Source organism: Heptranchias perlo, chromosome 3 (assembly GCF_035084215.1).
Source record: "Heptranchias perlo isolate sHepPer1 chromosome 3, sHepPer1.hap1, whole genome shotgun sequence".
NCBI lineage: Eukaryota > Metazoa > Chordata > Chondrichthyes > Hexanchiformes > Hexanchidae > Heptranchias > Heptranchias perlo.
The window spans coordinates 86166406-86190498 of NC_090327.1; the positions used below are offsets into that span (position 1 = coordinate 86166406).

General features: G+C 42.2%; 1 protein-coding gene across 4 annotated transcripts in view; it reads right to left on the reverse strand.

The window, feature by feature from the left end:
* LOC137317063 (lethal(3)malignant brain tumor-like protein 4) overlaps window positions 1-21088 on the reverse strand; it is a 297932-nt gene extending 276844 nt beyond the window's left edge. For 3 of the 4 annotated variants that reach the window (XM_067980723.1, XM_067980721.1, XM_067980724.1), the window contains exons 1-3: window positions 21041-21088; window positions 18301-18455; window positions 5937-6121 (exon numbers count right to left, since the gene is read on the reverse strand). In XM_067980723.1, coding sequence (XP_067836824.1) covers window positions 5937-6121; window positions 18301-18427 — 312 coding nt within the window. In that variant the 5' untranslated portion in view covers window positions 18428-18455; window positions 21041-21088. Of the gene's footprint in view, window positions 1-5936; window positions 6122-18300; window positions 18456-20093; window positions 20359-21040 lie in introns of those variants that run through there. The other variant, XM_067980722.1, reaches the window with a different exon arrangement.
* Window positions 21089-24093: the final 3005 nt, after the last annotated feature.

Below are 24093 nucleotides of genomic sequence, written 5' to 3' on the forward strand. Positions count from 1 at the left end.
AACCTTCCGTAGCTGCGGGGTGACCACTTCCTGAAATGTGCTATCCACGAAACTCTCAGTAATATTTCTTGGAAAGTTTTTAAAGCAGTACCCCAGTTGGACGAACTTCGATAGGGTCAGCCGCAGAGTCCCACAGCAGGCGCATTCTGGCACTTATGCTGGTATGCACTTGCCTGCTGATTTTCAAGGCCTTTATATTTAAATGTGGATATAATAGAACCAATTTTCTGCCTAAAGTGCCTGGAGAACGCTTAATTTCCAAGTGCAAAGAAGAGAAAAAGAAAGCAGAAATCCATGACATCAGGTATCCATTCTTTTCACATTGCCCAAAGAGGGGGAACATTAATGAGGCAGGAGGGACATAGCCAGCCCTCCACCTCCTTTTCCTCCCCCAATATCAAAAGAGTCCTCATTTTGAGGGGCATCTAGAACAAATGGGCCTTAAACCCAGCCTCTAGCACCTCCTTGATCAGAGGATCAGAGAGGGGCAGGCAGCAAACATCAGTAGACAAAGGAAGGTAAGTTCCTTTTTCTTTGAGGGACAGCAGAACAGGAATTGGCACAGAACAGTAGTCAGAAGGCCACAATATTGTCAACCATTACTATTGCTCCAGACCTCTTGTGGATGCATTTTCACTCCCTAGTCCAGGTTCGAGGATCTGCGGAGGGGCAGGCCTGCACCTGAGGTACAGTGGGTCTAGGCTAATGATCTGAACCCACGAATACAGGCAGGTTAGGGTCAGGTCAGGCAGAGCACATCAGGAAAATCAGTTCTTTAGTTCCTCAGTGAGCATGCTGAGCTGAATGAAATCAATGAAGGTACAATATTTGGTGACAGAACTGTATGTTATCATGACATGACTGATATATCACGTGGCAATAATGCAGAAATTTCCTCCACCCACGTAATTTTACGTTATAAAGTTAAGTATCTATTACAGCGTATGGTCAGCATTTTCTTCTTTGACAGAATCCCAGCACATCCTGGTTGGGGAGGTGGGGGGGGGGGGGGGGGGAGGGAGTTTTATTATTTGTTTGCAGGATGTGGATGACTCTGGTAGGCCATAATTACTGTCCATATCTAGTTGCCCTAAGAAGGTAGTGTTGGCCCTTTTCATTTAATCGATGCAGTGTTCTGTTCTGAAGCAACTGTTTTATAACTGAGTGGTTTACTAAGCTACTTCAGAGGGCATTTATAGTCAACCACGCATTGTGGGGCTGGAGTCACGTATAGGCCAGACTGGGTAAGCATAGCAGGTTGCCTTCCCTGAAGGCCATTAGTAAACCATTTGGGTTTTACATAAATTAGCAGTTTTTGATGATTAGTTTGCTTGATGCTAGCCCATAAATTACCAGATTTATTGAATTCAAGTTCACAACTTGCCATAGTGGGATTTGAATTCATGACCTGAGTTGCTAATCCTGTACCATAACCACCAAGCTACGGTAACAAATAGTAAAATTGGAGTTTAATGTCATTCTATTGTCCACCAGGAACTGCAGGTTTGGAAAGAAGTATACTTGAAAGTGGCACTGTGGCTTTTTCTCAAATCACCTCTGGATTAATCTAGAGCTGCCAGCAGCCCTACCTATGTCAATTAGGAAGCAGGTAAGCATCTAAAATAGCTTTGGGAAGTCAAAGAGAGATGTTTATTCAGCAGAATTAATGCAGAATTGGGCCTTATAATAGTCAAGAAAGCCAGATTTACAGGTTAGAAACTGCAAGAAGTCAGAGAAAGGAAGTACATAGCTTATGGGACTGCTGCCCCGCTCCCTTTTCTCCGACCTTTCCCCGCTCCCCCACCCCCTTCCGAACACAGAGCATTGAGTGCATCAGGCATGAAAGAAGGCAAGTGAAAGTAAGCAGCAGCAGTCGGCCACCACAGCCTCAAACACGACTGACTCACATGTAATCTCCTCACAGTGTACAGTAAAAGGTGGTCTCTAGGGCGACCAGAATCCTAGCAGACTGTCAGTGAAACTCTGCAGCCGCTTTCGACAATGAAATCATTTAGAAGTGGGAGGTTAGATGTCACATATCTGAAACAAAGCACAAGCACCAAGAGGCAGAAAATGGAGTGCACTTTGTATGAAGACTGTGCTGAGTATGAGCTGGTCATTGGTCACAATATAGCAGGAATCCAGAATAAGATGGCAATAGATTGTATTTGAAGACCTGAGCATGAAAATGTAAGACAAAGCGGTTTGGGCACTGTTATGTGGCAGCAGTGCTTGCCCCATAAAGAAAGAAAGATTTGTATTTATCAAGTGCCTTATCACATTTCTGTGCAATGTCTCAAAGTGCTTTATACAAATTACTCTGAACTGTTGAGGCAGCCAATTTGCATAAAGGAAGATCCTACAGACAGCACTGAAATAAATAACCAGTTAATCTGCTTTTTTCTGGTGGTGCTGGGTGTGGGAAGAATGCTGGCCATGATACCGAAATAACTCCTTTCTCTGCTTTGAAAAGTGTCATAGGATCTTTAATGTCTGCCTAAACAAGCAGACTAAGCCTCATTCAAAGGACAGCACCTGTGATGATGGAGCATTCCCTCAGTATTGCATTGCAGTGCAGCTTAGATTATGAGTTCAAATTCTAGTGTGGCGATTGAATGCATCACTTTCTAAGAAGTGAGACTGCTACCAACTGAGCCAAGATAACACCTCACAGAAATTACAGCATTGAAACTCATTTGGCCCATCATACTGTTGTGACTCTTCAACTGGAGCCATCTGCTGTAATCCCATTTCCCTGCCCTTTCCCTGTTTCCTTTCATATTCTTTTCAAATACTTATTCATTTCCCTTTTAAATGATGTTATAGTCTCTGTCTCAATAGCCATTTGTGGTAAAGCATTCCATATTCTAATTACCCTTAGTGTAAAATAAATTCGAACTTTTCCCTTCAATTTTCTGGTGATAATGCTCAATGTTCTAGTTACTGATTTTTTCATGATTCATTTTCTCAAAACCATGTAAACCTCTATCCGATACCATTCTAAGCTTCTCTATTTGACTGAAAACAAGCCTAATTGTTCCAGCCTTTCTCCATAACAATAACTTTTCATTCTTATTATCATTCTGATGAACCTTCACTCTACCCTTTCCATAGCTCTAATATCCTTCCTATAATGTAGTGCCCAGAACACAATATTCCAAATGTGGCCAAACCAATGTCCTCTATAAAGTTAACATTACTTCACTGCTTTTATATTCAATACCCCTATTTATGATACCTAGGATCTCATTTGCCTTTTCTACCTACACTCCCACCTTTAAAGATCGATAGATGTGTGTACCCACTGTTAAGAATCTTAAATTCAGGGTATACTTACTTTCACTGTTCACTTTTCTGCGTTGAACTATATCTGCCCACTCGGCTGACCTGTCTGTGTTCTACTACTAACTCCTGCATTCTTCCTCACAGTTTGTCATACCCTCTAATTTTGAATTATCACCAAACTTTATCATTCTGTTTATCCCTATATCAAATGTGCTTCTATAAATGAAAACATAGGAGGTCTCAGCACAGATTCTTGAAGTACAGCACTACCCACTAATCAGGAAGAAATATCTACGGTGTAGTTATGACATCTAGTATTAGTAGCTGGCTCACTAGCCTTCTATGTTGGATGACTCATACTATTGCTAATTCCTCGTTAAAATTTTCACTTTTACTCTGCCTTGGCTTTACTATCCTGGTCACTGAGTTGTATGCTGAAGTCTCAAGGTTATGGAGTATGCATCATGCAACAAATATTGTGGGAATCCTGGTTGGGGTAGTGGTTATACATTAAGGCTGATCCATCCAGAAATGGGAAGCGCAGTGTCAAGATATCAATGGGATGTTTGAAATTAATTCTGTTTGTTGTATGAGATTCAGTGCACCTGTGCTTTGCTTTTTCATACCCCAATGACCTTCCCCTGACCCCAACTGATTTTCCAGAGTCAGACTATTTTGCATTTTTTTAGGCAGGCTCCCCAGCCCTCGCCAGGAGCAGGTGGAAAATGGCTGCCACCCTAAACCTTCAATAAATAAAAAAACATCAACTTTTTTTTTTAAATAATGCCTTAGCCCATGCAATTGACTGCCCTGCAATTAACAGAATTTTTAAAACTCTCTCCGCACTGGCATAGCAACCCTGGGTGTCAGGGCGCACATTCCTAGTGCCTACCAATGCTAAGGTGCAAATGACACAAAATACATTGGATAATGCAAATCTTTTATTAGCGTACAATTGTAATATGCCCACCCATAGTTGGTGGGGCAGCTCCTGAAGAATTTCCCGCTGCATTGTAGCAGGGAGCCAATGTAAAATTATAATTAATAGTTGAAATACTGCAGATGCCAAATTCCCAATCTTAGCCATGATATGGGAAGAAGGCACAAGCAGCAACCAGGCAGACAGGGAGGGAGGGAGGGAGGGGGAAATCTAAGGGCGAGCTGCCCTGGGCTACACTCTTTCAACTAATAGTGGCCAGCATGAAATGAATTGGCAGAAACCTTGGAGTAAGTCACACACCTGCATTTTCAGCCAGTGAACACTATCTCCAGGGAGGAAATCAAAATTAAAATGTTGGGGGGAATGGGGGAGCAACAGAAAAGGAAAGAAAAAATTACAATGGGGGTCATTTTTAACTTTGGTTAGTAATTTTTTTTAAAGTTATACCAGAACCCATAGTGCTGCAAGCCCTATTTATATATAGATCCAAGGGGTCATTTTTACCTTCACCGCCTAGGTGGTAATGTGCTGGAGCGGATCACCTGCCCATTGTAGATTTCACCTGATTTCCATCCCACTGATTTCAAAATCGGGTAGGCTCTACAATGGGCAAGTGATCTGCTCTGCCAGATTACCACTCAGGCAGTGACAGTAAACATTTACCCCATGAAGTCTATTTTGAATAGGAGTCATCGTGCCCCCAGGGTTTATAATTCGAGTTAGCCCAATTCTGTTCGTGCTTAGGGAGGTACTAAACAACCTGTCTGGCAAGTATTCTGATTTTCGCTCCTAGCAAAAACAGATGAGTACTTGCATCAGGCAGTTTATGTCAGCCTCGTGAATGTGAATCTCTTGCTCTGTAGCCCAAACCAACATTGATATCGAGCAGTGGAAGTTTTATTCTAAACTACTCAAATTAATAACTATGCTTTTTAATTTGACCAGTTTCTATAGTTCAGTTACAAGATTTTAACGGCAAATCTGTAGTTGTACTATACACAAGAGTAACAGAAAGGCCAATTCCACGCATATATGGCTTCTCAAGCTACAGTATGTGGATCATGAATGTACTACCTACAATTAGTTTACATGGTAAAGCTCTGCCCAGCACACAGCAACTAATGCAGTTCAATGGTATAACAATTCACTGTTCCTGTAAACCGCCAAGTTCAAAGTCAATCGCAAATAATTTTCTTGCAAATGGGTAAAGCTTTAAGTTTAATCCGTATTGATGAAATTTTGCAGCTACTAGTCACATTCAGCTACAGACACAGAAAAAGGTGCTGGAGTATTTAGCTCTTTGAGTCCTCACTACAAATCATTTAAACAATAACTGAAGTCAATTGTAACTCTTTACCAGCTAAGCCTATTTGCCAGGAATTGTTCAATGCACCCAGCTGCAGGGTCAGTGCATGGGTGACAGTTTACATCCCACCCTCCTCTACAGTTTCAGTAATATTTGAATGAGGCTCTTTCCTTACTTAATACAGCATAATATATTTTAGCTGAATAAACTTGCCAACAAATTCAAAAATGTAAAATAAATGTTTTTTTAAAACTGATTGTCTATGTAGCAAATTAAACTGTTTGAGTTTGTGTAATGATGATTGCATATTTGGAGGGTTTTTTGAAGGGGGCAGTTTGTTGTTACTGTACTTAGTATGCAGCAGAGGAACTTGAAAACTCATAAATTAAAGTTACTGATGCATACCTTTAGGTCACTGCCAGGCAAGGTACCCACTCCATTTTTCCATTCCATGGCACTATATATATCAAAGTCCCGCACATCAGCTGCATTGCTTGATTCAGCTTCTTCATCTATTCTTTCAATTTTGATTGGTACAGCTTGCCAGCCTTTTTCTTCAGACATCTTCCTCCCTCCTTCTGAATTGCTTACTTAAAGGTCATGGAGAAATAAAGGAAGGAATCATTACAAACTACTCATAAAGCTATTTTATTTCTGTTCAATTTCTTTAAATAAAAAGGACTGAACATTTTAAATATTTTAACCATACTGCTGAATTATTATTGATGCAGGAACAATAAAATTAGAATGAAGCAAAACATGCTTATGAAAATACAGATATACTGTGATAACTACTTTTATGATTTACAACTCTCGGATTAACTAGTACTATATAAAAGTCTGTGGGGAAAATATGCAGAAATTGTTTGCAGGTTGAAATTAAAAGTGATAAATTAAACAAGAGATTCCGCATTTTTTTTAGTTTACACTTGTCTGGGATGTACAGTGATACTGTATAGTAAAAAGAAGCTGATTTATACAGCAAAATAACCAGAAAAATCAGTTGAGCCAGACTGTTGTATATTCTGACGTCTAGTGTGACTCAAAATTGATCACAAGCCAAAAACATTTAATTTTGAGATATATCACAATTGTGAAACATAGCAAAGGTTTCATGGTTGTTGAAAAACTCAGAGCATGCCAAGGCTGGAAATCTTGTATGCATATTTTTTCGATCTAATGATTCAACTTTAATCAAATGAAATGTGACAATAAATTAACATTCCTGTAAACTCCAATCTCTCTCACTCACAGAGATAAGTTTATCAAAAAATAAGTTTAGAGCAGTTGAAGCTTACATTTTGTGTAAACACAGCCCTGCTAAACAGAAAATAATTAATAGGCCAGCAGCTACAAAAATGAAAGAGAGTCCAGTGTTAGTATGTATTGAAAATATATTGCAAAGTCCTATGCTTGAATGGAAATTATTCATTATATACTAAACAGAACAGGGTGCAGCATAAGAGATTAGGATTTGAGCTTTTAAAGTTGCATTTCCATTGCAGCTAAACTTTGGCGCCAGGGCTGTAATATGAATGAAATGGTGCTATTGTCACCAGTGGCAAAAGTGCCACCTCAAAAAGTGTTTCCCTCTCACACTACTGGCAGGCAGAGAGCTGGTGCAGCAATATAAACACACCACCACCAGTTGTAATGATTTCCAATCACAGCCAGGCTGAGTGCTTAGCTAGCTCAAACAGACCAGCTGTGCAGCAACTACATTGCAAGTCTACACTGACATTCTTCAATCACTGGGCAAGGTATACAGGCAGAAAATAAAAGTTGCCATTCTGACTTTTTCTTAAAATAATATACACACAACCATTTAGAATTTTACAGCACAGAAACAGGCCATTCAGCCCAACAGGTCTATGCCGGTGTTTATGCTCCACACGAGTCTCCTCCCAGCTTACTTCATCTCACCCAATCAATCTATCCTTCCATTCCTTTCTTCCTCATGTACTTATCTAGTTTCCCCTGTAGTTACTGTACTGTAGTTATCATGGAAATGTAATTTACATCCTTTGTAAAGCCCTATCTTTAACCATTTCAACATAGCAGATATGTTGAAAATCATGGGGGGCAAGAAATTTCTTTGCAGCATATCTCATTAATAACAATGGGTGCCAATGGGAATGGGCTCTAACAGACCAATTACGTACCTTTCTATTTTGTTGTTACTGAATGGAAGAACACATGGTCACATCTGCATTCCCCACAAAGTAAGGTTACAGCATATCTATATTCAGTTTGCCAGCAACTCCACCTCCAAATCGGCCACAAACTATGAATATAAAAGGAGTGCATATTTTGCCAAAAGCAGTGCGCATCAGCAAAACAGGAGCTTTCAATTCATGCCTGCAATAGCAGTGCTGCCACTGACTGACAGCAGCATAAATGCTAAGCAACTTGCTATTCAAGGCAGCTGTATTTTAGGCAACCAGGGAACTGAGATGCAGAACTATTTGAGCCACCTTTCCACAGGCCAGCAAAGTGGTTTCACAATGGCTAATTTTGCATGGACCTTCCACAGCCATAGGGGAAGGGCCCAGCCATAGCCAACTAGTTACAGCTTGTGACTTTAATGCAACTGTTTTGGATGCAGTTACTGTAGGCACAACCTAACAATATAAAACAAGGCAATTTCTGCGGCTATGAAAATGGCAGTCAGCATTCGAGATCTGCTTGAAGAAGTCATTCTCTAATATAAATTCAGCATTGGTTGATCATTGGGGGAGGCGCCAAGTGAAGTTCAAGTGTTTCCTACATTACAACAGTGACTACACTTCAAAAGTACTTCAATGGCTGCAAAGCGCTTTGGGATGTCCTGAGGTTATGAAAGGCAGTATATAAATGCCAAGTGTTTCTTTCTTTCTTATAAGGGTTATAAAATGTCTGAATGCAAGTTATTCTGGGTTGTTTCTGTGAATTTCCTGGTAACCACTTACACATGTGTGTAAGGTAGATCATATGCCTGCCTTCTTCAGCAGGAACTGATGTGTGGAGACCTAAAGAATGGGAATGGAAGAAAATGTAAAAATATCTTGCAAACAAAACACAAATCCACTTTGAGCTCAATCAACCAAAACTTCAAAGCTCAGTCACAACCCTCGGTTGCAGTAACCTAATTTAATTACAATACTGTATATCAAATTGATAAAATCTTTCTACCCAATATTTGGTACATTCAGTTAACAGGAGAACCTTCAATGAATCTTTCAGAATTTAGCAAGCTTGATTTCATTTTTGTGTTGCGTGTTCATGCTCATGGTGTAAAGAAAAATAAAGGTTGATTCTCGTCTGCAACATGACACGCAGGTTGCCCCTGCAATAAATATTAATTTTATACTGTGAACAGGCTTCCAAATTATTTTTGTATTGGTCTGCTAGAAATTCTGCACACTGCGTAGAAAATGGCAGCTGAATCAACCGTTCAGAGGAAGGGAAAAGGAGTCACTTCTTCCTCAGTCATGAAGTGAGCAAAACCAAAAATGATTGTTTTTCTATTGATTTTGATTCAAACTTTAATAAAATGATGGCATTGTACCATTTTTATGCCACTCCTAGGTGGCAGACTGAGGCCCAGGTAACCTCTAAAGAAAAATTACATAGTGATGCCTCATGATTGACCCTAATCCACAGTGATTTACTAAAAAACATCATGTGCTGTTTTAATACAGAAAGAATGAACACAATGCATGGTTTACATGCCTCAATAACATTTATAAGCCATTGACTGTGGTGCTAGTGCAATTTCATGTCGGCAAAACAGCAACAAAATATAGACCGAAATGTTACCAAAAGACGTATTAATATTAAACATTGCTTTATGATATATTACTCCAGTTATTACTCAATACATAAGACAGGACCATTAATAGTGCAATTTCACACCAATTGTTTTGTCAATAGCATCTGCATTAAATAAAGCAGATAAAATACATCACAGGTGTATTTGTATTATAGATGAGTGAACGGCTTTACATCAAATATAAGCCAAATGAAATGAAATCCACGCCAAATCCAAAGCAATGAAATCATTACTCCCTACCTCCAGCTTAATGGCAAACTGAAAAGTTGACTCAGCTCCAAGTTTCCATTTTCTACTGAAAATATAAACCTAAAAAAACCTCAAAAATAAGCTTATCCAAGCTCAACCCTAACAAAACTTTAGGCTCAGCTCTACTCCACTATCCAAATTCAGATTCCACTGTCCAAATATCTATCATCTGTAATATGTATGTGTGTATTATTATAACCATGTTCTACTGTCTTTGAATTTTAAAACGTAGCAGTGAAGGTTTTAATCTGTTTTGCAACTGCAACTTTGGTACCAATACAAAAACACTAAAGACAGTGAATTTTACATGTGCTTTCTATAACTAAAGGAGCCATATCGTAAACAGTGAGATAAAAAGAAAAATATTCAATGCTGGAAATCTGAAATAAAAACAGAAAGTGCTGAAAATGCACAGCAGGGCAGGTAACATCTGAAAGAAAATGAATGCTTAGAATTTTGGGTGGAACCCATCAGAACCCCTTCACCAGCTACCTGCTCTATCACTTTCAGATGCTGACTGACTTGCTGCGTATTTAAATATTTCCTTTTTTATATATTTCTGTAAACAGTGAATCAGGATGAGATCAGTTCCAAAAGATGCCGAAGGTACAGGGACTACTGAAAGTTTTTCTTTTTAATCAAGCATAATCAAAGATCGATGGCAAAAACTGGGAGCCATAACAGCATCTGTAATGGAAATTCAGGCTCCAATGACAAAGCGCAGTGGAAGAGCTCACAAAAAAATCCTGCAGACCACAAATTATGAAAGTTAAAAGAAGTCTGGGAAAATATACATGGGGTTTGGATAATGCTATGACAATGTTGTGCTGATGTACTGACATCACTAGCACATGCATTTGCAAAGGAAGAGATGGATTTTAAAAGATTATGATGCTAGATCAGTGCTGTTATAAAATCATCTTTCAGCAAAAGTAAGTGTTTTTTTTTGATAATTCCTGAGCTGCTGGTGTTTTCTCATGACTCAGGCGGCTCCAGATCAGTGCCTTAGGCCTGTATGAAGCACCAGCTGCTGTTAGAATCAATGAGACCACTCCAGGAGGCACATGGGCCAATCAGGTAACCTGCATTACTGCGGCAACCTGGAAAAGGAGTGCAAACTGCAATTGACTGGTGTCCATGAGGAGAAAATACAGCAAAGTGTCAATATACAATAGATAGGAAGCATTTTGATTTTTAAAAATATTTTTAAGGGGAGAGATGGGGTAGCACTTTAAACAAAAAGACCTCCCCTCATTCTTTGCTTCTTTTACTATTCAGGAGGACTGCATATTACAAAATAAAATAAAATGACTTCTGAAAGCAGTACAAAGTAGAATATATGAAAATGTCATATAAAACACAGCTTTTTATCAAGGAGACAGGCTACAGGATCACTCTGCAATTCCAATATGTCAGTTCCTGCTCTGATTCAGACCACCGGAGACTATGCCAAGCAGAAGTGAAGTACTTCCTCATAGTTTTCTTTAATTCGTTCATGGGATGTGGGCGTCGCTGGCAAGGCCAGCATTTATTGCCCATCCCTAATTGCCCTTGAGAAGGTGGTGGTGAGCTGCCTTCTTGAACCGCTGCAGTCCCTTGGTGAAGGTTCTCCCACAGTGCTGTTAGGTAGGGAGTTCCAGGATTTTGACCCAGCGACGATGAAGGAACGGCGATATATTTCCAAGTCAGGATGGTGTGTGACTTGGAGGAGAACGTGCAGGTGGTGTTGTTCCCATGTCCCTGCTGCCCTTGTCCTTCTAGGTGGTAGAAGTCGCGGGTTTGGGAGGTGCTGTCGAAGAAACCTTGGCGAGTTGATGCAGTGCATCCTGCAGATGGTACACACTGCAGCCACGGTGCGCCGGTGGTGAAGGGAGTGAATATATAGCGTGTTGGATGGGGTGCCAATCAAGCGGGCTGTTTTGTCCTGGATGGTGTCGAGCTTCTTGAGTGTTGTTGGAGCTGCATTCATCCAGGTAAGTGGAGAGTATTCCATCACACTCCTGACTTGTGCCTTGTAGATGGTGGAAAGGCTTTGGGGAGTCAGGAGATGAGTCACTCGCTGTAGAATACCCAGCCTCTGACCTGTTTTTGTAGCCACAGTATTTATGTGGCTGGTCCAGTTAAGTTTCTGGTCAATGGTGACCCCCAGGATGTTGATGGTGGGGGATTCAGCGATGGTAATGCCGTTGAATGTCATGGGGAGGTGGTTAGACTCTCTCTTGTTGGAGATGGTCATTGCCTATAGTGTGTACCATGTCATGGCACTTGTGTGGCTTGAATGTTACTTGCCACTTATCAGCCCAAGCCTGGATGTTGTGAAGGTCTTGCTGCATGCGGGCACAGACTGCTTCATTATGTGAGGGGTTGCGAATGGAACTGAACACTGTGCAATCATCAGCCAACATCCCCATTTCTGACCTTATGATGGAGGGAAGGTCATTGATGAAGCAGCTGGAGATGGTTGGGCCTAGGACACTGCCCTGAGGAACCCCTGCAGCAATGTCCTGGGGCTGAGATGATTGGCCTCCAACAACCACCACTATATTCCTTTCTCCTAGGTATGATTTCAGCCACTGGAGAGTGAGGGGCAGAAAAATCATAGGAATGGAAAGTCAGCGAGTGCGGCTTTCAATCACCTTCTAAAGAGTAAGCACAATTTTTTTTTGCTGTCCGATAGCTCATTGTGTGTTACCAAAGGTCCTCTGTTGGACCTATGGTCAGTGGTAAATCAACTGATTTCAGCCAAGGTGACAGTGGGAATGCAGCTATTGTCCTCAGTGTCCCTGAGCTGGGGAAGGAAATTTCGGTGGGAGTTCACACTCTTGATCACCGTAAAAATTAATTGGTTGAAATTCCATGTGCATGTGTTTGGACTTTAGATGAGAGTATCATGCTCAGCTGCGACGCATTCCACAGTTATAATCTGCTGACACTCACTATCTGGATTCACATTCATACATGAAGAATGACAATCAGGAAAGGCACTAGAAGGCAGTAGTTGCCCACAGAACCAATTCTCAGTAAGGGTCAGGTTCATCAGGAGAGGAGGAGAGAAAAGAGAAGATTGGAAGAGGAAGAAAAAGTTTTTGAAAGACACCTAAGAATAGGCAATTTCAAGTGCACTGTGGTGTGAAGGGATCTAAAAAATAAGAGGAAGGGAAAAAACATTTTCCAAAAAGAGGAAATAGGTAAAGAAAAAAAAATCCTTTTAACATCTGCTTTATGGGATTGTTCCAATTTTGTTTTATTAAAGCAGGCAAGTTAAAAAAAAGTTTTGCAATTAATAATTTTTAAATAAATGCCAACCTTGCCAGTCTCACCCACTTGCTGAGAATGAATTTAAAAAATAGTTGGGGTTTCTTACATGTTTTTCTATTCATACTTCATGATTACACCTGTATAATTATACTGTTATTCATATTTAACTTCAAGCTGTTCAAACATGTACAAATGGGGCAGCTATTAATTATTATTGGGAAACTTAGTACTTGGATATAAACAGAACTTTCCCAGCAACATTGAGAGTAACAAATACATGGGGGTACATTATAATTTCCAATTGATTTGCATGTAAGATGATTTAGTGGTTCTCAGATTTGCATATGTTACACAGTAAATGGGTTTCAACGTATGTACATATTGAAAATGGCAATCCTCTTTCCTTTAAAACTCTGCATTAAAAGTGAAATATTAGACTTTTGAAACAACTTCAAAGCTTGAAAGGAAAATGTATACAACTGAATTATGACGTAGTCCTAACTGTAATCTGTACACCTGTCAATGTCTCCCATAGCTCGTAATTTATATTGGAGAATTGCTCACTGAACATCAACTGGAGTTGTTTTGAAATCAATCTTTACAACTATTTTCTTCAGTACTGATACCATCCCCCAAGATCTGGGAAAATTACATATAGTCGAGCATTAGTGAAATAGCTGTGCAGAAAAGCATTTCAGCCAGTCAGCTCAGGCCATGTCTTTTGGCAGCCTTTGCTTCTGACAGCAGTGCCTCCTGGGGCATGACTTTAACATGGCGGCAGTATCTCAGCAGGGAGTATCAATAATTGGGTGGGAAACCCAGAGAAAAAAACACGCAGTTTCCTGAGCGATCACGGCTCAATTGAAGCCATCTTCAAGGTGCGCAGCAGACGGACTGCGCACCTGCAGAACATGTTTAAAGTCCACTATTTAAAGGTCCACTCTAACAATGCATTTTGAAGGAGAAAGGAGGCTACAATGACTGCAACATTCCAGAGCCAAGCCAGCATCTTGGTTCTCCGACACTGCCCTGGAGACATTGCTGGGCGCAGAGAGAAGCAGGAGGGAGGTGCTTTATCCACCAGACAGGAGTGGAACGCTGCTTTGCCCATCGTCATCCTCCTCCTCTTCTTCTTCAATATTGATGATAGGTGCGACTGCTTCTGGAGCGCATGGGACCTCATCCACCAGTAACCCTCTCTGTTGAGCGATGTTACGCAGGACGCAACACACGATTATTATTCTACGCACTCTCACTGGCGAGTACTGAAGGGCTCCCCCAGATTGATCCAGGTTCCGGAAGCGCGTTTTCAACATTCCTATGGCTTGTTCTATGACAGACCTGGTGGTGATGTGACCGCCATTGTTCCGCTTCTGTGCCTCACTGGTGAGGTTCCTCACAGGTGTCATGAGCCATGTCTGCAATGGGTATCCCTTGTCTCCAAGGAGCCAGCCCTTAAGTGTGACCTGTGCATGGAAGAGGGCCGGGATGTTGAATTCGCGCAGAATGAAGGAATCATGGCAGCTGCCCGGGAATTTGGCACACACCTGCAGAAACCTCTTCCAGTGGTCGCAAGCCAGATGTGCAATGATAGAGTGATATCCTTTTCTGTTGATGAACATTCCTGGCTTACGTGGAGGTGCTCGGATTGCTACGTGTGCAATCAGTTGCACCCTGTACCCGCGGGAAGCCAGTCAGAGAGTGGATCATGTCATCGATGGGGAAGTTGACGTAGTCGGATGCCCTGGCAAACTAGCCATCTGTGACCCGTCGTATACATTTAAGGGCAGACGACTGAGAGATCCTGGTGATGTCACCGGTGCACCCTGGAAGGATCCAGAGGCGAAGAGGTTGAGGGCATGGTGACTTTAATTGCGACGGGCAATGTGTGGCCACCAGGCCCAGTTGGGGGCAGCTCTGCATGAAGGAGCAGGCAGATGTTTGCAACCACCTGGCCCCTCAATCTGAGCCTGCATAGGTACTGCTCCTCAGAGAGGCCCAGGAAGCTCAGCCTCTGCCTGTAGACTCTCTCATGAGGGTAGTGCCTCCTGAGACGTTGGGCCCTCCGTTATTCCCCTCTCTACTCTTCTGCAGGTCCCTGTGCCGTACCTCTGTTTCGTAGAGCTGCAACTCCCAGGACTGCACGCCATGCCTGACGCGGACGATGATGTGTCTCCTCCTCAGACGTAGTGCTAAATACATCCATTGCACCCCCCATCCTGATAGTGTCTTTTTGAAGGGGTCCAAAATGCAGGGAAATATGTGTGAACACAAGAATTCTGAGTGTGAACAACGAAATCTCAGTCTAAATATTAAGAACTCCCAGCCGAAGGTTTGTGTGAGAGAACTGCTTGCACTGCTGCAAAAACTCACCTTTAATCCCCATTTGTCAATCACTGGTTTAAATGTCCCAAATGTTCAACTCGTCTCCGTTTCCATGGTGTGTTTCAGAGGCCACGGGAGACACATTCAGGCAGTGTTAAAATCGTTTGACTGCCTCAATCCCCACAAATTTAATTGATTTAAGTTCTTCAACGATGTTAATTCCCCCTTTAAATGTCATCATGCTGGCGGGACTTCCGGGTTTCCAAAGCGTGCGCACACCCAGATACGTCTGGGTGAAACTCATTTTTCGGCGCGTTGAAGCCGGGACTCGTTCCCACTCCAAACCTTTAAAATTTTACTGCCTCCAACCCACCCGTTCTTCGGGATTAAAATCATGCCCCTGGTGTTTACATCAAAAACCAAACTGCTGTCGGATGCAAAGCTGAAAAGCACCAACATTGGTGGTGTCCGTCACCTCCAATGATAGCAGCTGGTGTAGTTAATTAGGAGTTTGCAACAATGCCGTCAACGATGGCAAACTGGTATTGTAATATAAAAGTGGTATTAGTTGCTCCTTGTTATCATACTTTTGCATGAACATTGCTGCTTAGAAATTTCCAGCAGCAAATACTTTGTGTAGATTTTCCTCAATCTTGAAACATGAATTTCTACTCAAGTGACATTGTGAATAAGAACAGCAAGCTGTAGGCAGAAAATTACAGATACAGTACCGTCCTTTGCAACACTTTGTATAACAATTCAGTGGACAATACCCCATTTAATGTTTTCCTATAACTATGTTATGGTGTGCATTTTAAATATCTCTCAGAACACTAGTTGCTTATTAATTATGACATATATTTAGATATTTTTATCATCTACAAGTTAGAGTTGTTGAGCATAAATACAGTTAATAACAAAGGGCTCAATTTTCAAACGGAGCCAGGAAGGGGGCCGGGGAGGGGTAATTTGAGGTCGCAAACCCATTAGTACGGGTTTCCCGGACGTCCTTATGATTTTGACTTTAGGACGTCTTTTTTTTTTGTCGGTTTCCCGTCCGACTGACCGTCTGATTGACAGGCTGGTCTCAGTTGGACAGGAGACCAGCCACGGTGAGGACGCCTGCAGGTAAGTCTTTGTTTGCATGGATTGGGGGGGGGAAACGTGGATGGGCACGAGGGCATGGGCCATGGGCAGGCCAGGGGCACAGGCAGGCATAGGTGGGCACAGGGGTCGCGAGTCATGGGGGATGGGATCGGGGGTCATCGCGGGGGTCCGTGATCATTGAGGGGGGGGATCGGGGTCGGGGTCGGAGGATCAGGGGTCAGAGAGGGAGGATCAGGGTCGGGGTGGGGGGGGTGTGTCCGCGATCGGGTTGGGGGGGTGGGGTTGGTGCTGGTAGTCTTGTTGGGTCTGGGGGAACCACTCCTGCTCCTCCGGGCCCATATGCTGTGCCTTTCTAGGCACTTACCTGCAGTCTCGGGCCTTCTCGCCTCCTTTCATGAGGTATAAAACAGAAGGCCTGGGAATCCCGGCCCCCCGGGGTTGGAAATGGAGGCCTGAAGCCTCCTTGAAAGGTTTTGAGGCCCGACCCGCCTCCTGGGAGTGGGTTAGCCGCCCGCCCCTTGTCCCGCCCCCGTTAAAACCGGAAATGGGCGGGTTGGAGGCAGCTCCGAAATGGTGGCAATTTTCAATGCCCCCCCCCCCCACCCACCCATTTTTTACTTTTAAAATTGGGTCCAAAATATTTACAGTGGAAAATGAAAAGATAGACTTGCATTTATATAGTGCCTTTCACGACCTCAGGATGTCCCAAAGCGTTTTACAGCCAATTAAGTACTTTTGAAGTGTAGTCACTGTTGTAACGTAGGAAACATAGCAGCCAATCGGCACACAGCGAAGTCCCACAAACAGCAATGTGATAATGACAGATATAATGATGATATAATGATAACGTTTGAGTGATGTTGGTGGAGGGATAAATAATGGTAAGAACACCGGGAAGAACTCCCTTACTCTTCTTCGAAATAGTGCCATGGAACCTTTTACGTTTCAACCGAAAGACGGCACCTCCGACAGTGCAGCGCTCCCTCACTACTGCACCAAAGTATCAGCCTAGATTTTGTGCCCAAGTCTCTGGAGTGGGATTTGAACCCACAACCAGCTCAAACTACAATGGACTCTTCCTTCTTTTCATTCCTGACAATCACTTATAAGTTGTATGTACAAGCTCTAAATTATTACATTCTTATCCATTTAATTTTTTTAATTGATGCAAAAAAAGTTAAATGCTTTCCTAATGTGGGCAAATTGTCATTTATGAATACCCAGCATAGATTTTTTAATAGTATGGAAATGAATATATTGTTCACTATATTAGTTCACAGAGGACAGGTTTTTACTCAGGTTATTCTCTTCCTTACCATGTTATAATTTAAACCATTGACTTACATTTATTGCTGATTCTGTTCAGTAAAAGCTATAGTACAATTATTGCCCACACAGTGTAACACATTTTATTAATATAGTGAATGAGCTATTTGATTTCTATGAAAAATACTGTATATCATTTTCCTTATCTTATTTCAAATCAACAAATCCACTCTGTATAATCCCATTGTGTGATTTACTGTCGGCCTTTTACCAAATGCACTCTTTAATAGCCTTTGAAGCTAGACTTCATATGTTGCCTGGCCTACCTAAGCTGTAAAGCACTTACCTTATGGAAACACAAATTTATGAATTCAGTTATGTTATGTTCGAAGGACTTTGATTTTTTTTGTATTAATTTTTTCATATATTCTATTCAGAAACACCAGCACTTAAGTGAAATGCTATTTATTCACAAGAAGGAAAATAGAGATTCAAGCCACAATAAGTATTTGATCCTGTCCTCAAAGCTTTTTGTCCACACCTAAATGTTTAAACAATTAAGTTTACACATGAGGAAGCATCAACTTCAAACATATCTTTGAAGAAGGAGATTCGGTTAGTAAATATATTTATAAGATTTCACAACCTATTAAGTCATGCATTGTAAAAAAGACATTTGTAGCATTCACGATGAGAGTTTTTTTTTAACCCTCTTGGGGTTGAACAATATATGTAAGAAAGAACTCCTCCCACCTGTCAGGTTGAGGGGTTGGCCAACTTCTGTCATCATTTCTGTGGAGATGGCATTAGATCCGATTAGTAGACTTCCATCCGCAGCTCTATTTCTTACGGTCCCCTCCAGCATATCACTAGCATTCATCCTGTTCCCTCCTCTTGAGGACCACTCACTGTTATGAGAATCAAATTAAAGAATTTCCTTCTGTTTATTGAATCACACAACAAATAGGTGCTAGACATTGTTCAGCTTATTCTCAAGAACTTAATTAAAGTTGATGTGGAGATGCCGGTGATGGACTGGGGTGGACCAATGTAAGGACTTGCACAACACCAGGTTATAGTCCAACAGTTTTATTTTAAATCACAAGCTTTCGGAGCTTACCTCCTTCGTCAGGTAACGAAGCTTACCTCCTTCGTAAGCTCCAAAAGCTTGTGATTTAAAATAAAACTGTTCGACTATAACCTGGTGTTGTGCAAGTCCTTACATTAATTAAAGTTGATCGCACAGATCAGTTATTAGTCACAGATGCAGTATTCATTTCCTGGACCTTTTATAAGAAAACTTAAGATGTTTAGGGAACAAAATGTTAAAAGACACTGAAACTGCATATCTGACAAATATGTTTGCTGATATGCCTCCAAGACACAGTCCATCCATTAAATATTAGCTTAATCTGAACGTGAAATTTGATACACAACTGACAAAAGGACCACTGATGAACAGAGAGAAAAAGCAAATGATAACTATTTACTATAAATTGAAAAGTTGTATTTCCGTTCACTGAATACCTTAAAACGGTTAATTAAATAACATTCCTTCCAGATACCATGTGCATTATGTACAACATCAGTTTGTCTCAAATACATCAGTTCAGCAAGTGTTAACTAATTAACATTTCACAATTTTTTTATTGCATTTCAACAATTAATTTTTCTCCGAAACACATGTTAATATCCCAATGAGAATTCCTGCCTGTACCAAGTCCAATATTCCTAACAAAGGTAAGTTAATATTTGGTGACAAGAAGTTGTTCACATAGTAGAGACTGACTCTGTCAGATGTCCAATAATCCAATTGACTGGTTTAAAAACATATATGACTTCAATGATAATTTTACACAGTGCAGTGTGATTTAACTACACACAGGGTGAAGAAGCTTGCACTGTAATTGTAACGCTGCGTTTTGTACAATCTTTTCAGATCAGCTCGATTAACAGATAACCATACACTATATCACTAATGCAACCTGCTAAACACTGACTCAATATTTAACTGTTCTTACTATTGTTATATTCAGAGAATCGCCAATTTGCATTTCGCCAAATTCTTTCCTCCACCTGATCCGTTTATTCAATATAATGGCTTAACCATCAGCTAAACATTTCCACAGTTAAAAAAATCTGTGTTTAAAAAACAAACCCCTAGATCGAGACAAAACTAAAATAAATGCAACTTTAATCTACATATGTAAAAGTGCTTCCGTTCCCCTACAACATGTTACTTCCGTATTCAGCAAACTGCGGGAAAAGAAGCAAAAAACCAACATCGTTAACATTTCCCAACAAATTTCTTGCTCCCCACGCTGGAAGCAAACACACTCGGTGATCCAAAATGCACCAACATCTTTCATGCAAACGTCTAAAATATTATTGAATGAAGCATCTTGTCAGATGCGGCAGCTCGAGAAGAAAACTGCGTGAAGCAAAAAAAAATAGCCGGCACCAGTTTCAAACAAAAGAGAGCCCGTGCAATGTGTTAAATTAAACCAGCGATAACTGCTGACAGACTGGATAATTAAACAAAATACCTCAAAACAAATGCAAACTCAGGTTAACGCGCTGGAGCAGCTTCTCTTCTTTTTTTGCTTCCACAGCGCAGCTAAACAGTTAACAGTTTACGTTCCGTCCTTTCGCTCCCGGTGTGTTAAAAAAAAAACACTTTATAATTTGTCTTAATTGACTTTTTTCCAGTGGCCAAAAATACATTTTAAAAACTAGGGAAAGATTTTAAAAGAAAACATTTGCAGGAACAGGAATATTTATCAAAATGGCGGAGCAAAGAATATTTACAGCACAACGATGTTCAATGGACTATTATATATAGATATAAAAAATAGGTGAAAACTGCAACAGAATTCCAAAACACTGGAACTTTAACGGGTAAATATCTGCAAAGTGACATTTCCGAAGGTATCACGATGCAAACGCGCAGTTATTCTGCAAAGCGGGTGACTTTTTCTTGTTTATGTGCAAGTACATTAGAAATGCAATGTGAAGTGTTATGGAGGAATGTTGTGTGTGTGTGTGTGTGTGTGTGGTGTTTTTATATAAAGAGCTTAAATATAGAAACCGAAACAATCAGGAGGAGGAGGGGGGGGGGAGAAAAAAAAACAACTGCTCGAAAACGGTGCATTTTTGCACCTCTCGACCCTGAAAGATTTTTATTTTCCTCGCAAAATTCCGAAATTTTCCAAACCCCACAAAAAAAAAAGATAAATTGTTGAAGTAGTTTCAATTGCAAAGCAGTCAACAGCAATTCCGCATTGAACGTCATTAAAACTAAAGAATATCTGACAGTCGGTGCATCTGGAAGCGGAAAACTGTCAGAAAAGTGTGAAACAAAGTCTGTTGCATTATTGAAGTCGGGCGCCTGGCCGCGCCGGCAGAGTTTTCCTGTTGGGGGATTTTTTTTTTTCTTTCCATATTTTTCTAAAAAAAAAATGAGAGAGATAAATTTCAGGTTGAATTTCCTTACCAGTGAGAGCTGTGACACTAGGCCCTTCTCAGCTGGGAGAGGGAGGGAGGGAGGCGGGCAGGGCGAGAGCGCAGGCGCGGAGAGCACCCACTGCTGGAAGGCAGCAAAGCAACAAACTTCCACCTGGCACGGTGCAGAAAGGATGAAAAAAAAGGGGGCACAGATGTGAGGGCTCCACCTGGCACGGTGCAGAAAGGATGAAAAAAAAGGGGGCACAGATGTGAGGGCTCCACCTGGCACGGTGCAGAAAGGATGAAAAAAAAGGGGGCACAGATGTGAGGGCTCCACCTGGCACGGTGCAGAAAGGATGAAAAAAAAGGGGGCACAGATGTGAGGGCTCCACCTGGCACGGTGCAGAAAGGATGAAAAAAAAGGGGGCACAGATGTGAGGGCTCCACCTGGCACAGTGCAGAAAGGATGAAAAAATGGGGAAAGATGTGAGGGCTCCACCTGGCACGGTGCAGAAAGGATGAAAAAAAAGGGGGCACAGATGCGAGGGCTCCACCTGGCACGGTGCAGAAAGGATGAAAAAAAAGGGGGCACAGATGCGAGGGCTCCACCTGGCACGGTGCAGAAAGGATGAAAAAAAAAGGGGCACAGATGTGAGGGCTCCACCTGGCACGGTGCAGAAAGGATGAAAAAAGGGGGAAAGATGTGAGGGCTCCACCTGGCACGGTGCAGAAAGGATGAAAAAAAGGGTGCACAGATGTGAGGGCTCCACCTGGCACGGTGCAGAAAGGATGAAAAAAAGGGTGCACAGATGTGAGGGCTCCACCTGGCACGGTGCAGAAAGGATGAAAAAAAGGGGGCACAGATGTGAGGGCTCCACCTGGCACGGTGCAGAAAGGATGAAAAAAGGGGGCACAGATGTGAGGGCTCCACCTGGCACGGTGCAGAAAGGATGAAAAAAAGGGGGCACAGATGTGAGGGCTCCACCTGGCACGGTGCAGAAAGGATGAAAAAAAGGGGGCACAGATGTGAGGGCTCCACCTGGCACGGTGCAGAAAGGATGAAAAAAAAGGGGCACAGATGTGAGGGCTCCACCTGGCACGGTGCAGAAAGGATGAAAAAAAGGGGGCACAGATGTGAGGGCTCCACCTGGCACGGTGCAGAAAGGATGAAAAAAAGGGGGCACAGATGTGAGGGCTCCACCTGGCACGGTGCAGAAAGGATGAAAAAAAAGGGGCACAGATGTGAGGGCTCCACCTGGCACGGTGCAGAAAGGATGAAAAAAAGGGGCACAGATGTGAGGGCTCCACCTGGCACGGTGCAGAAAGGATGAAAAAAAGGGGTAAAGATGTGAGGGCTCCACCTGGCACGGTGCAGAAAGGATGAAAAAAGGGGGAAAGATGTGAGGGCTCCACCTGGCACGGTGCAGAAAGGATGAAAAAAAGGGGCACAGATGTGAGGGCTCCACCTGGCACGGTGCAGAAAGGATGAAAAAAAGGGGCACAGATGTGAGGGCTCCACCTGGCACGGTGCAGAAAGGAAGAAAAATGGGTAAAGATGTGAGGGCTCCACCTGGCACGTTGCAGAAAGGATGAAAAAAGGGGGAAAGATGTGAGGGCTCCACCTGGCACGGTGCAGAAAGGATGAAAAAAGGGGGAAAGATGTGAGGGCTCCACCTGGCACGGTGCACGATAGAGGGAGAAGCAAGTGGATGCAAGGAGTCAACTTTGGCATCAAAGCAGACACAGATAGTAGAAGCAACCCGTGTCAGGGTCTGCCATGGCCGCGAGCAGAGAAGGAAAAAGTAAAGATGTGAGGATTTAGCACGCGTTAATTCATCTCGCAGTGGCAAAAGGAGAGAGAGAAAAGAAAGAAAGAGGCATTCCAATGAAAAGGATGTCACGGAGCAGCTGCAGGGCATTCTGGAGGGGGAGGGTGAACAGCCAGTAGTCGTGGTCCATATTGGTACCAACGACATAGCTAAAAAAAGGGATGAGGTCCTGCAGGGTGAATTTAAGGAGTTAGGAGATAAATTAAAAAGCAGGACTTCAAAGGTAGTGATCTCAGGATTACTACCGGTGCCACGTGCTAGTGAGTATAGGAACAGGAGAATAGACAGGATGAATGTGTGGCTGCAGGGATGATGGAGGAGGGAGGGATTTAGATTCCTGGGACATTGGGACCGGTTCTGGGGAAGGTGGGACCTGTACAAGCGGGACGGGTTACACCCGAGCAGGACCGGGACCAATGTCCTCGCGGGGGTGTTTCCTAGTGCTGTTGGGGAAGGTTTAGACTAGAGTGGCAGGGGGATGGGAACCTGAGCGGGGAGTCAGAAGGGAATAAAGTTGAGAGCAGCAAGAGAGGGGAAGACCCAGGGGAAATCTACAATACAAATAGTACAAACAGTTATTCAAGAACAAGTGAAAGGGAAAAGCGTAGAGCAGCGGAAAGAAAGTGTACTTTAGGCATGACAGATAAAATAAAAACTAGAAGGCGTAAGGGGATTAACCCAGCATCAAAGCTGTGGTAGGGGGTTGGGAACCTGAGCAGGGAGACAGATGAAAGCGTGTCAGGAAGGGACAGAAGGTAAGGAGTAAAAGGTAAAGTGTTAAAAAAGGAAAAAGCAGGAACGAAGTGTCACAAAACATATTTGAAAGTTCTTTATCTGAATGCACGTAGCATTCGTAACAAAATGGACGAGTTAACGGCACAAATAACTACGTATGGGTATGATCTTGTGGCCATTACAGAAACATGGCTGCAGGGTGACAACGACTGGGAATTAAATATGCCAGGGTATTTAACAATCAGGAAGGAAGGGGAGGTGGGTGACTATGTTAATAAAGGAAGGAATCACTGTAACACAGAGAAATGATATTGGGACAAAGGATCAGGATAATGAAACAGTTTGGGTAGAGATAAGGAATAATAAGGGGAAAAAAACACTAATGGGCGTAGTATATAGGCCTCCTCATAGTTGCAACTCTGCTGGAAGAAGTATTAATCAGGAAATAGTTGGGGCATGTAATAAGGGAACAGCTATAATTATGGGGATTTTAACTATCATATTAACTGGACAAATCAAATTGGGCAGGGCAGCCTTG